This window comes from Camelus dromedarius, chromosome 9 (assembly GCF_036321535.1).
Source record: "Camelus dromedarius isolate mCamDro1 chromosome 9, mCamDro1.pat, whole genome shotgun sequence".
Taxonomy (NCBI): Eukaryota; Metazoa; Chordata; class Mammalia; order Artiodactyla; family Camelidae; genus Camelus; species Camelus dromedarius.
Genome location: NC_087444.1, coordinates 32,200,211 through 32,214,330, shown reverse-complemented (window position 1 = coordinate 32,214,330; position 14,120 = coordinate 32,200,211). Strand labels below are relative to the sequence as shown.

Genomic DNA, 14,120 nt, shown 5'->3' with positions numbered 1-14,120 from the left:
GACACCCAGAGCACCGTGGGTGGGACTTGAAGACTACCGGCTGCATGTGCCCTGCTGCCGCTCCTCCATCACCCCTCCCCTGTGCTGGCTTAATCAGCAGTGTTCAGGGGAGACCCTGTGGTGGGCTGTGTTGCCAGTCCTTCAGGCCACGTGTGCTCAGTCATCTCCTGGGGTCTCCCTGGGCCAGGCAGCCAGGCCCTGGGTGAGAGGGTAGAAGTGCACCATCAGGGCAGCTGCTCTCTGCAGACAGGCTGGCACAGCAGGCCGGGGCCCATGTTAGAGGAGCTAAGGGATGCACTGGAGTGAGGAGAGGAACGTCTCAGGCCTGTCCATAAAATCTTGGACGGAGATCAGCGAGCTCCTCCATGCAGTAATGATCAAAAGTGATTCTTGGTATGAGGGACACAAGAGTCACAGGCAAGGCCCTGCCCTTTTCAGCTCATGCTCTGGTAGGAGAAACCACCAGGGACCCAGTAAATGAGTCCATCAACCAGATGAGTCAAGTAGTAAGAAATGCTTGGAAAGAAACGACTTTCCTTAGAAAGGGCTGGTGGGAGTGGGTGCAGGGGACAGAGGCTTCACCGGGGCTAGTGTTGGAGCTGAGACCTGGAGGCCGGAAGGAGCCAGCCACATGTGGGTCCTTGGGCAGAGCTGGCCAGGGCAGGTGTCAGGGACAGAAGAAATGCTCTAGAAGGCTGCACGTCGTGAGTAAAGGAGGACTTGTAAGAGCTGAGGTTAGAGAGGAACTGACCAGAAGGCATGAGGTTCTGGCGGCCAATATGAGGTTCTGGAGGCCAACGTGAGGAGCTGGGTTTATTTAGATCCAGCAGGAAGCCACTGGTGAATGCCATGCTCTGATGAGACTTTTTAAGACACTCCTGCCAAGGACAGCTGAGATGGGCCAGGAGGAGGCAGGTGTGCCCTGCAGGCAGAGTCCCCAGGTGGCTGGTGCACAGGACAGAGGGGCCCGGGGATCAAGGGGGACTCCTCGATCTGGGCTGGAGCAGCTGGTTGGCCAGTGATGCCACTTTCTGAGGCTGGTGGGCGGTGACGCCCCCCCTGAAGGTTGGGGGACCAGAGTCTGAGGGAAACCAAGAGGTGTGCTAAGGCGCTGCCAAGCCTGAAATGCCTGTCGGGCAGCCAGGCAGAGCATCCACTGGGCAGGTGGCTGTCCCATCCAGAGTTCAGTAGGGGCTCGAGAGGCGCATGTAGGAGCCACTGATCTAGAGGTGACTTTGAAGATATCCATGGGACCAGACATGACCACCAACAGGTGCAAACCAGAGAGGGAGCAGAGGGCTACTGAAACACTAGCGGAGGTGAGTGTAATGGTGGCAAGAGCAGAGTGTTTCCAGAAAACTCTGACCTTCTGTAGTTCTGTCAGTGTTCCCAGGTTCTTGGGGACACCAGGAGGCCTTTGGTACCCACCTCTCCCCGCCGCCATCCCATCGTTTGCCCCTTCACACCCTCCCCAGTGGCCCTCACATGAGCGCACCACCCCCGCCTCCCCAGCTGCCTCAGGTCCCTCAGGCCTGTGGTCCCTGGAGAGTGCTGCCTGGCAGCAGCCTCAGCTGTCGGCCTCTGTCATGGAGACGGCAGCAGCTGCAGGCGACGGGCATTTGTGACCATTTGTCAGAATGCTACCCTTCCTCCCCAGCCTGCCCTCTTGACACATTTCTGTCCCTCAGCCCTGGAGATGGGGCCCATCTCGGTGGGAGAATGGAGCAGGGGGAGGGGGGAACAGGAAGTGCTACCTGCCCTCTGCTGAAGGGACAAGCTTCCACCTGGGAGCTGGCTGTCGTCCCCACCCATGGTACTAATGGGGTACCCAACCAGGGATCCCATTTGCCACATACTGTGCACCCCACCCAAGTTGTCACTAGTCTAGGAGCTGTCCTCTGAGTAGCCCTCATGGTGCAGATAGAAGTCACCCCCAAGTCGGAGGAGAAGAAATTGTCACATGGACACACTGGGTGGCACAGCTGGTCGGGAGCACCAGGCTCTGGGGCTGTGGCCCATCCCACACCCACACCATGTGAGCAGGGGACACACACACACACCCACCCCGGGGGGGAGCAGAGCCCTCCCCACACCACCCTCAAGCCTCATTCCCCCAACAACCTTGTTTCCATTTCTCTGGTGGTTTCTTGCCCAAGTCTGCTGGTTCCGGCTGGGCCTAGGCTGGAGACGGCCTGCCTGCTGTTTGCGCTTCGTGGTTTGGCCTCTCTGTTACCAAATGCTCTGGGATTTTTCTGGAGCCGGGGCTGGGGAAGAATCTTCTCCAGTCTGGCCCCAAGGCATGGCTGGTATTTGGAGGGAAACAAGAAGCCGGACCCTGATAATGCTGAGTCTAGTGTGAGTTCAGTGACTGGGATGGATGGTATCAGGCACATTGGCTTCAAAGAGTGCTCAGTCATTCAGCACCCAAGGCCTTGGGGCCTCAGACCCCTCAGACCCCACAAGCCTAAGGCCCAGGCTGTGGGTGCTTCCCTAGAGCAGAGACTAGGAGTCAGGCAAAGAGACATCAACCCTGGACAGGAGGCAGGGAAGGCTCGGGGCCACACCCCACCCTCCTCACCAAGTTTGCTTGTCTGCGATCCAGAGCCTTAAGATCCCTGGAGTCCTGACAGGAAGACTTGCTCATCCCCTCAAAGCCAGGCCTCTGTGGGCAGAGACCTAGGGGAGAGATGGTAGGAAGAAGTGACCCTAAGTAATCCGGAGACCTTGGCCAAGTCACTTGGCTACCCCACCGGTAGAGTTTTATTATCAGAGCAGCGAAGGCAAAATTCAGGGTTGTCTTAGGGTTTGTTCATCCCACAGGCACCTACCGCGCCCCTCTACCTGCAGGCACCGCTCCAGGCAGGGGAGCCGCTGTGAACAGCACAAACAGCTCTTGACCCCAGGACTCTCTCAGGGGGAGGGCAAAGGGACAGTACATGGGTGACCAGTATGTGTGTTATTTTTACATGAGGATAATCTCAATCCAGAAAAATAAAACCAGGAAGGGGCACTGGAGGGGTGTTGCCAAGATCAGAAAGGTAACTCAGCTCCTCTGACCACACTGGTAGCCAGAGGCCCAGCTGCTGGTCTCAGGAAACATTTTCTGGCTTGGGGCTGGGTGGCGGGATAAATACAGATCGTGGGGCTCTGGAGTTGCTGAGAGGAGTGGAGCCAGGTCCACTGAGCACCCGTGAGCAGCCCCAGTGGCCCTCCCCCAGGCCCCGGAGCTGGGGCCCCACACCAGACCAGGGAAGAGTAAGTTTCCTTAGGAGCTATAAGACCAGGGAGAGGGTTCTGAGGCTGAGGCCCAGAGGTTTCCAGAACCTCCACTCGGCGCATTTTTCAGGCAGCTCTGCCTCCTGCTGAATGCGGAGAACATCTTCCACTCGATGGCAGACATCCTGCTCCGGGAAGAGGACCTCAAGTTCGCCTCGACCATGGTCCACACTCTCAACACCATCCTGCTTACATCCACTGAGCTATTCCAGCTGCGAAACCAGCTCAAGGACCTGAAGACCCCGGTACTCCGCATGCACACAGGCGCACAGCTGTGCCAGCCCACCCCTTGGCCCCAGGAATTTGGCAGGGAGGAGACAGGGATAAAACCTGAGGTCTCCCTGGTCCAGTGTCAAATATGGGTCCTCTGGGTTGGCTGCATGTAAGCACCAGCCATGGGAGTGAGTCACAGCCAGTTTCCTTGGAGCCACCCTATGGAAGTCTCTGCCCACAGGAGACTCCAGACCCCATTCCAAGATCCACACGCCCTCCCTGATACCCTCCGCTACTCGGCAGTGCCCCCTCACACATAGAATAGGCTGGGTTCTGAGCCCACCTTGAAGGACCTGGCGTGGTTATGCCTACTGTGTGTGCCATCCTCAGGATGATAACCCTGCTGGAGATGGGGGTACTGTCCTCAGACCTGCTTGGGCCCCTCTTAGGGAGGCTCCAGGACATCCAAACCCATGCCTGAGGGCATCCAGGGCTAAGCCCCTGGGAGTGATCCAGGCCACACCTCTGCCTCCTTCCTGTGGTTCCTTCCAGACATTCGTGGAGGCCTGAAGAATGTTCCTCAGGGCAGGGGCTCTCCCGAGTTGGGCCCAGCTCCTAGGCTGATTCCCGAGTGCATGGTGGGCTGCAAAGGAGGGAAGCAATGGCATTGGAGGAAGACGGGAGGATGCTGCCAGGGAGAGCCAGGGCCCTGAGGGAGCCTCCTCCCCATCCACCCCCCAGCGCCATCCTGTCACACCCTGTCCTGGCCCCACAGGCTCCAGGACCACAGAGTTCTGGAGAGGACAATTACTGTTATTTGCCGAGGGCAGAAATGCCAGCACAAAGGACAGACTCACTCCTGACCAGGCCCTTACAGCCACCACCACGTGGTTCTGCGGGACCAGGAGTAATGACAGGGTCTGAGGAGGAGCTGTCAGCGTTTCCTTTGTGACAGCTCGTTCCCAGCTGGGCTGCCAAACACAGCCCGGGTGCTGAGCTGGCTCCCCGGCATCCCCGAATCTTAGGCTGTGGACCCCCGAGGGGATGGAGCAGGGGCTCTATTAACTGCTCACACCTCTTCCCCCTCAGGAGAGTCAGAACCTCTTCTGCTGCCTGTACCGCTCCTGGTGCCACAACCCAGTCACCACGGTGTCCCTCTGCTTCCTCACCCAGAACTACCGGCATGCCTACGACCTCATCCAGAAGTTGTATCCTTCACTCACTGTTCTTCCCGCCCAGCCACTGAGGGACAGGTCAGGGCCAGGTGCCCCCTTCCCACCCACGTGAGAGACCGGACTGCCATCCTCCTGTCCCGACCCTAGGCTCTGCCTCCCGGCCTGGCAACATCAGGACCATGAGAGCGCAGTGAGGGATGTATTTGAGAGAGTGCTGTTGGCAATAAACAGGGATGTCTGGGGCCCCCCCAGAGGGGAGCTGGCCCTGGAAGAAGCCTTGTGAATGGGGATCAGAGACAGGTGCTTACCAGGCCACCTAAGTAAGGGAACCCCGGGAAAGAGGCAGGGTGCCCTCTGCCTAGTGCTGGGGGACAGCAGAGAGAGAAAGCCTGGGAGCAGGGGGCTGTTGGGCTGCAGCAGGTGGCGGGTGAGGCGTTCACACACCTTCAGGGGCCACAGAGCCAGAGCCCAGCAGGCTCATCAGGTGACACAACAGGGAGAAGCAGGCTGGATGGGTTGTGGCCTTCGGGAGAGGGAGAGCACACTTCAGGGCCTGCCTCAGAGCAAGGCATCCATGGTCAGATTTTGTTTGAAACATTGTGAAGCAAACCAGCTTCTGTGAACACCTGGCTTGTGACCCTGGATTGGAGAGCTACTTAGGGCACAAAATTAGTCTCCTCCCTCATGGGCCAGGAGTTGGGGGTAAGGAAAGAGGGGCCCTGAGGTGCCTTCACTGAGGGTCAGCTGCAGCCTGGCCTGGCTCCCTCCAGGTGCCTGCTCGCCTTCAAACCTAGATTTGCTCCTCTCAGCCCCTGGTATCACCTAAGGACTGTAGGCCACATGCTTGTGCCTATCCTTGGCCCTGCTGACAGGTATGCACTCAGGAAGGAATGAGGGCCTTTCCTGCCCAGCCCTCCCCTTTGGGCTGCAGGGCTGTGATAAGAGCCTTTCAGAGACTGGAGGGCACAGAGGAGAGAGCTGCTGGAGCAGAACCGGAGTGCCGTGCTGGGGGACAGCTGTGCTGCTCTTCGTTTAGAGGGACAGAAAGGCAGAGGAGAATAGGCTGCTGTCCTTTGCTGAATCCCACTTAGGCAGAACCACGTTTAGTGCCTGGAAGCCAGGTCCCAGTGGGAGGAGTGCTCGGTGCCACTGGGTCGAGCCCAGGTTGCCCCTACCCCCGGTTGAGACCAGCTGCCCTGGTCAGTGGTCAGACTTCCCTTGACTGCCCACTCAGCGGGGACCTGGAGGTCACTGTGGATTTCCTCACAGAGGTGGACAAGCTGGTGCAGCTGATCGAGTGCCCTATCTTCACATGTGAGAGTCCTGCCTCTGGCCTTTGGCCGGCCTGGAGGGAGGCTGGGTGCAGCGAAGCTCAGAGAGCAGCTCTTGGCTGCTGCTGGGGAGGGAGGGCAGTCACCCCAGGGATGCTTCTGGAATGTCAGGAGTGTAAGGATGGGGATGACAGGGCTGAGGAGATCAGCTAGAACAGGGCTGGGACATGTGGCATCAGAACACGGGTCCTGCCTGCATGCCTCAAGGTGGGTATCGACCCACTGACGGCAAAAATCACCTGAAGATTACTGTCAACCCCGCCAAGGAGAACTGGAGCGATGCTGTCAGAGGGCCAGTGGGGCAGCCATCCCAGAGCTGTCCCCAGCCACCCCTCCAAGTATGCTGCCCTCTGCCCTAGATCTTGGAAGTTGGGAGTACCCTGGGCCCACCTGCACGTGCTCCATTGTGCCTAGGAGCCACACCCTCATGTCTCTGCAAAGTAGAGTTGGCATTTGCTGGGAGCTGATAAGCAGGAGCTGCCTGATTGTAACACCCAGGCTGAATGTGCAAAAGTGGCAGCTGGCTGGGCCGAGCGCAGCTCTTGGCGCCTCAACACATACAATGCTTGCTCCCCAAAGCAGGGAACTTTCTGAATGAAGCTCATGTGCTTACTGTGTGACAGAGAAGCCAGGAGGCAGCCCTGCCCACGGCCACCTTCCTGCCAGGCTGGTTGCCCAGGCCTGCTGCTCTACGGCAGCGCCCCTGACCTGCCCAAGGCGAGCCCATAAGCCTCCACCCTAGAGCCCAAAGGCAAAAGCATTTTTCCATCCTGCCCTCCCAGGAGTCAGGGCCCCCTTCCCATCCAAACAGAAGACAGCTTCTCCAAACAGCCAGCCACCACAGTGACGGATGCCTGGGAGACACAAGCAGGAGGGGAGACACTTTTCCCAGCAGAGTGTATCAAAGCCTGTCCCAAATGGTCCTACGGCCTAACATTTCACTTCCCCAAGGGCCTCCTGTGGCAGCCCGGCACGCTCTCACCTGAGATCAAGTCCGGCCCAACCCTAGAGAAGCCATGAATACCTTCCCTCCAGGACTTTGTTGAGGTGACCACAGCAGTCATACCCTGGTCCTTCCCAGCACCCATTCCAACCATAGATTGCCGAGACCCCACTGGTGGCTGGCTTGGCCTCAAAGCCCAGTTTCCTAGGGCCCAGAGTGGGGCCTGGATTCAAAACAGGGCCCCGCTTCTGCTGGAGTCACTGGGCCTGGAGATGAGTGCCACCGGGGGAAGGGGAGGGCCTGCTGTGGGAGGCCCCTGCTTCCTGGCTAACCCTGGCCCCAAGGGCCCTGCCCAGCTGCTGGGGTGATGTGGGCTCTCCAGAAGTTTGCGGCTCATCTTCCACCAAGGATGCCCCAGACTTGCCTTAAAGGTAGAAGCCAGTGGTTCTCCTGGAAGGGATCAGAGGAGAGACAGCTGGGTCTGTCTGGTTGGGATGGGTGCTGGGCAGGCCCTGGGTGCATCTCCTCTTGGCTGGCGTGGTGGGGGTAGGGCTGGTATCTGAGGTGGATTTCCAAAAGCATCTACCAGACACTCCTGGGCCTGGTGTGTGTTTAATCACACACGAAAGCGTTTTTCCATCCTGCCCTCCCTTAAAGCTGTCCTAATCCAGTCTTTCTCTCCAGCTCACCCTATTTATAGCTCTCTTGTGCTGGCACGTGCGGAGCAGACTGGGGAATCTGTTATGCACAGGCCCCCAGCCCCCTCATTACCAGAGAGGCAGTGGTGGAGGGGCCAGGCCTGGCAGCAGTTTTAGGGTCACCGGGCTGAGGCGACTGTTAGGATGATCAGACAGAAGGCAGGTGGGCAGGGAGGAAGAAAGGATGATGCGATCATCGGGTAAGATGCCACTGGAGGAGGGGCAGGCATGTCTGGCTGTGAGGAGCCCCGCCTCGCTCTAAGGCCTGGCCACCTGGCGGGCCATCTCCTGGCCAGGCTGAGGGACAGTCCAGAGGAGTGCCAGGCCTCTGCCCTCTGACCCCTGCCCTCTGCCCTCCCACAGATCTGCGCCTGCAGCTGCTGGACGTGAAGAACAACCCGTACCTGATCAAGGCCTTGTACGGCCTGCTCATGCTGCTGCCCCAGAGCAGCGCCTTCCAGCTGCTCTCTCACCGGCTCCAGTGCGTGCCCAACCCCGAGCTGCTGCAGACAGAGTGAGTGCCCGGCTGGGGGGCAGGGCTTTGCCACTGAGCAAGGTCAGGGTCAGCAGTGCCTGGTGAGTGCAGAGTGTTGAAGGGGCTGCCTAGGGTCTCCCCCGCCTCAGCATCACACTTCCTGTCACTGCAGACATTGTCAGCCCCACAGCCACTTGCCCTTGGGCCTCTCGTTTCCACATCAGAGCACCAGGCTGGGGGATTCTGGGAGTGTTTACGAGGAGGTAGGTAGTGGCAATACCTTCTCCAAGCAATCAGGGTTAAGTTAATCCTAAAAATCAAGGGTGTGCTGGAGTCACCCAAACAGAGGCCCCTAGAAAGTCCAGGGAATGCAGTTCATTCCCCAGCTCAGAGACTGCGTCCCAGGTGACAGATGGGCCAGAGAGCTCCCAGGCCCCAGACAGCCCTCCTCTATCTTGTAGTGGAGGCTCACCTCAAGCCACTGAGCCACCCCGGCACTGCTGGGACCTTCCCAACCCTGTTCTGAGTCAGGTGGGAGGCAGGGGTGCACCCGTGGCTCCCCTGCTCGGGCCCTGCCTGTGGGAAGCACAGGTCCCAGGCACTCTACATGGAGAGGCCCAGCATGGCAGACACTGGGCAGGAGGGCTGCAGCCCCTCGGGGGTGTCCAGGCTCCCACCCTGAACCCATTGCTGGCCCAGCCCCCACAGCCTGTTGGGTCATGTCTATATTTGGTAACCCTTAGAGGCTTTGCCTCATCCACAGGCATTTGGCATCTGAGATGGAAAATTTCACTTGTCAGGTCACCATGGAAACAAGCAGAGCCACTGAGAAGATTTACACTGAATGGAGCGCACCCAGCTTGCATCAGATGCCCTGTGTGTCTAGAATTCCCTCCCAGGCTGTTAGAGCCGCTTGGCAGGCCTGGAGCCTCGCTCCCACGAAAAGTCTCAGGCCTTTGCCCTTGGGATGGATGCAGGCAGCCTTGAGATGGGCCTGCCCAGCACTCAGGGCCACTGACCCAAGCCCCTGTGCAGCTCCATCCCACAGGGCCTCGGCCACCACCACCACTCCCTGACCTGGCCTCTCCAGGGACTGGGTTTGGGGTACCAGATGGGTTGTCTGCCCCAGGCTGCTGGAGTGGCTGGAGCCCCTTGCAGGTGTGGCTCCTGCCCACCTCCCCCTTTCCCCAGACAACAGTGCTGAGGTGGCAGGGATAGCTGCTCGTGGTGCCACCACGTCATCCTTAGAATATGGTATTCAGTGCAGAGTGTCCTAGGGGAGCAGGGAGAAGCATGGAGTTCAGTTTGCATTTGGATTTCCTTGGCCAGAGCCCCTCTGGCTCCTCATTCTCAGAGAGGCCCTGCCACCACACCGTGCTTCACTGGCCTGGCCTCTCCCCGCCTTTCCAGTGCCCAAGGGGTGTTAGGGTCACCCTGGCAGCCACTTAGGAGGGAAAGTGCGATTCAAGGGGAGAAGGAGGCAGGAAGGGCTGCTTCCCCGTGACCTCTGGGCCAGGCCACAGACCCTGTACTGCTGAGGGCCAGTCCCTTCTCAGACCTCTGCCTGCTGCATCTCCTCCTCTAGGGAGCATCCCTTGGAAAAGGCAGGAAGGCTCAGAGTAGTCGGATCCCTCTCCATGTGCACCCCAAGCCAGGGTAGAGCAAGTCTGCAGAGGGAAGCTGGAGAAAACGAAGCTTTCCTCCGAATCTCCCCTGGTCAGAGTTAGGAAGTCTTGGGCCAAAGAGCTGAGGCCGCTGGGTAGAGGAGTCTGTGGGACACTGTATGGTTCACAGGCCTGGACTAGGATCTGGTCCAGGTTCTACTGAGGATTTACTGTGTGACCTCAGACAAGCCCCCTGCCCTCTCTGGTCTCTTGGTTTCTTCATCAGTAAGTGAACATTTGGACTAAATGGATCCTTGAGGTTCTACCCAGACTTCAAGACTTGGGTTCCCAGCCTTCCTTTGCAAAGGCCTATGAAGAGCTGTCATAGAAAAAGGCAGGGAGTGGTGGATGAGGAGGGGGCCTCAGGAACAGCTGGGGGCAGGGTCAGGTTGCAGGGTTGGGTGCAGAGGGACAGCTCCCACCCTGGAGAGGGGGCTGAGGACAGTCTCAGCCCAGGGAGGGGCAGGCAGCTGGAAGACAGCGTCGGGTTGCCCAACAGGCCTGCATGCCAGGAACAGCTGGAGGAATCTGCCATTGTCCATCCCTCCTGTGCACTCAGGCTTCCAGGCCACTCCCCAGGGACCATCTTCTCAGTGAGGCAGGAGGGAGCCCCTGAAGGAGAAGCTGGTGACACTCACCAGCATTAGCCTGGTGACAGGTGTGTGGGTGGAGTGGCAGGAGAGAAAGCTGGCTTTGAGTTCTGGAATCCCAACTCTGTGCTGCTGGCTGAGTGTCCCCCAGTCACTCACTGCCTGAGGGTTGTTGTAAACATACAGAGAAAATGAAGGCCTGAGCAGCAGCCGTGTCCACATGACTGGCAGGGAGACAGCCCCAGCCTTCATGCTCAGAGGAGTCCCCACACCCCATGGACACACCCTTCTCTGTGCCCAAGACCTCAGGCTGGGAAGGGTCTGCCCACAGGGAGGCTGAGTCCTTGGGGACAGGACTTCTTGCCTCCATGAGGGCCCAGAAAGCAAAGTGCGGCCCAGTCCTCCCCACCACCACCTTCCTCTGGCCATGTCTGTGCACGTCACCCCACATTTGCCATCCATTGCTGGCATCTCCCCAGAAACCCTTAATCTCAGTTCCTCTAGATCTAATGCTGGGAGCCGGGGGGAGAAGCATACAGACCCATGGGGCCCAGCATTAGTGTCATCTCTGGCCTACACATCTCTCCCCCGTCCTGGCCTACGTGGGTTGGGGTGGCATCAGGCCACCCCCTGGAGTTAGGGCTCCAAGGTCCAGGGTGCCCCTCAGCCTCCTCAGAAGCCCAGGTTGCTCTCTTGGGGCAGTGGCACCTGGGCCACAGGGTTGCTGTGACAAGGAGGTGTCTCCCCCATTCCCAGGGGAGTTGAAAGCAGCAGCCAGACCCCAGAGTGCTGCCCGCAGTCTGGCCCCCTAGAGCAGGCCCCACCCAGCTGCTTTTGATCTTCGTGGAACTAACGTTACTTGAATCTCACCTCCGGAGGCAGGGCCTGAGGCCCAGGAAGGAAGCAGCCACAGCCCCCATCCGAGGTGTTTTCAGGTGGTGCATCTTCAACAGGAAGGGAACAGGTGATGCATCTCAACAGGAAGGGAACAGGCTGAGTAGGGCGCACCTCTGGGCTCCCAACTGTGAGAAGAGTTCCCACTGCCCCTGGTCCTGCCCCAGCAGCCTGGTGGCCTGTCAGAGATGCCTTTTAAGATTTGACCAGTGGTTGGCTGTGCCGTCCCAGGAGCTGGGCTCATTGGTGAGGGTCCCATTTGGGGGAAGCACCATCACGATTCCCTTAAATGGACTGAGCTGCTGGGCCCCGGCTGGTCTCACCTCAGAGGACGTATTTGTAGCCACAGTGGCCACCCACTGTGTACCTAGGCTGGGGCTGGGCATCAGGCTAAGTTGTTACATGTCAAGTCTGGAGGAATCCTCAACCACTCTATGGGGTGACTTCTGTGGCAGCATCCCCTAAAGATGAGGATACGGAGTTACACGCCCAAGGTCTAGTGGCTAGGAAGTGGTCGTGTTGCAGTCGGACCCAGGTCTATCAAGCTCCTGTGCTCAGCTGCTGCCTGGCCCCTCACCCTACTGGAATCTCCTTATGAACTCAAAGGGCCCAAAGATTCTCTGCTTAGCTAAACAGCCCCACAGCCTTATCAGGGCCACCAGGCCTTGGAGGCTGGAAGCAGATCTCTCCCAGCCCACATAGATGTGCTTCCCCAAACCAGTGAGGCCAAAATGAGGGTGGAGAAGAGTCTTTCATGAGACTCTATGCAGGGGTGATGATTAGGAATGAGACAGGGGCCCAAGGGCATCTAGTCCCCGGGTACAAGCTAAACACTGGGCTTGAAGGGGACAGCAGGGCTACTGTGTTGCCCAACTATAGGGAGCATCGGGCACATTGTAGTGGTGCAGTGCACAACCTGTGCTGCTATATGGAGCAGCTGGGGAGGGTGGTAACAAGAGGAGTTCTGGGGCCCATCAGCTGCACAGTGGTAAGACCAGCTCTCCTTCCCCAGGGACAGAGAGTAACTGCAGGCCTCTGGGCCCCAACACTCAAAAACAGACGTTCTGCGAAGTTGAGGTCCCAGTAGAAACTCTTCAGCCATCCCTGTGGTCCCTGGCCCTAGCCCTACCCCAGAGAAGAAGCCAGGCTGCCTCCTCCCTCTTCTCTCTGGACCCTGTTCCAGGCCCCAGCTGGCTTCCTGGCTGGCTGCTAGCCCTGGCATTCACCCCAAAGGGAGCCACTCATAAACAGGAAATGCTTCCTGATGTGATGCCTGCTCTGAGCGCCATCGGCAACCCACAAGCTGAGGGCATATCCAAGCAGCAGTGTTGACTAGTCCCACCAACTGTGGGGGACAGGGTGCTCAAAGGGCTCCCCACTCTTTGGGGCTGACTGTTGGGGAAGGGTTGCCTGACCTGAGATGGAGGTTGGGCTCCATCAGCCAGTGGACCTGCCCTGACCCCACTGCCCTCCTGTGGCTGGTGCTGCCTGCCCCCCAGCATCCCCCTGTGCTGAGACACTGACACTGAGCCCCTCTGCTCCCTTTCCCCAGAGACGGTCTGAAGGCAGCCCCCAAGTCGCAGAAAGCAGACTCCCCAAGCATCGACTACGCAGAGCTGCTGCATCACTTCGAGAGGGTCCAGAAGAAGCACCTGGAAGTGAGGCATCAGCGGAGTGGGCGTGGGGATCACCTGGACCGGAGGGTTGTCCTCTGACAGGACTGCCATGGAGAAGGGCCCATGGAGGGTCCCATGGAGCACTTAGGGTCTTCTGGACCCCTCCCCACAGAGCCCGGGGACCTGCCTCAGGGGCAGGGCTGGGCCAGGCCACCAGCCCAGGGCAGGGTAGAGGGGCAGAGGCTCTGTCCACCCACACTCCTCTCACAGGCCCCAGGCCCCCAGATAGTCGCCTGCACTCTGGCATTCATAGAGCTGGCTTCTCACCAGTGTGGGACTGCAGCTGCAGAAGCTCCCATCTTCTGGAATCACGTTCTTTCTAATGCTCTCTTGTAAAAGAGCTTGACCTCCCGAGCCCACTAGAGCTCTGGCCTCATGCATTCGTGTGTGTACATATGTGTATACACACCTGTGTGCACATAGGGACCAGCACAGAAGTCCGTATGAATGACGCACCCCCTGCCCCAATAAAGAAAGGACAGAAAACCCTCAACCCATGCCTGGCCTGCTCCTTCCCACTAGTATCCATCTCTTGCCTAGCACTGCAGCTGTCCCAGGACCTTGCCACCTGCCCCCAGAGACTTGTTCTCATGGTGGCCCCAGGAGTACTGGCTGTGCCAGGAGAGGCTGGTCACTCACTGCATTCATTCACCAGACAGAGGTGTGGGCCTGGGGCCCAGCTCTCATCCCTAAGACCCACCCCTTCTTCCTGGAGAGTACCAAGCACTGGCTTGGCCCCCTGACTCCTGCCTTCCCGAGCACCTAATCTGACTTTTACATCCTGACTCCCCTGAGGGGATGAGACGTACCCACTGGACAGATGAACTGAGTGCACCTCTAGAGTTTCTGAATGAATGGGCCTTGCACACTGCAGAACATTCCAGATCAGTGGGGATGGAAGGAAAGGCCCAGATCAGTACAGGGAGTTGGGGGTATGGTGGGCATTGAGCCTACCCCTTGATTTGGCTAAATGAGCTTTAGCTCACCAAACCTATCGGCCAGAGTCCGCCTGACTTTGGGAAGCCCTGGATTGGCCTAATGAGCTCCCAAGTGGCTCTTGTGGGCCCTTGGAATGGGAGAGAAGGAGCTTGTGTGGGCTCTTCCCCAGAGCCCCAGCATAGCCACCAGACAGAGGGTTTCCCTGCCTGAAGTCTCCAGGACAGAACTACAGGATGAACTCACCGT

At 58.7% G+C, this 14,120-nt stretch overlaps 1 protein-coding gene across 2 annotated transcripts in view; it reads left to right on the top strand.

Moving 5' to 3' along the window:
* LOC105097704 (VAC14 component of PIKFYVE complex) overlaps positions 1 to 13,428 on the top strand; it is a 94,176-nt gene extending 80,748 nt beyond the window's left edge. Inside the window, exons 15-19 of one of the 2 annotated variants that reach the window (XM_064488982.1) lie at positions 3,347 to 3,521; positions 4,579 to 4,697; positions 5,899 to 5,978; positions 8,000 to 8,150; positions 12,812 to 13,428. In XM_064488982.1, coding sequence (XP_064345052.1) covers positions 3,347 to 3,521; positions 4,579 to 4,697; positions 5,899 to 5,978; positions 8,000 to 8,150; positions 12,812 to 12,974 — 688 coding nt within the window. In that variant the 3' untranslated portion in view covers positions 12,975 to 13,428. The remainder of the gene's footprint in view (positions 1 to 3,346; positions 3,522 to 4,578; positions 4,698 to 5,898; positions 5,979 to 7,999; positions 8,151 to 12,811) is intronic. The other variant, XM_064488983.1, reaches the window with a different exon arrangement.
* Positions 13,429 to 14,120: the final 692 nt, after the last annotated feature.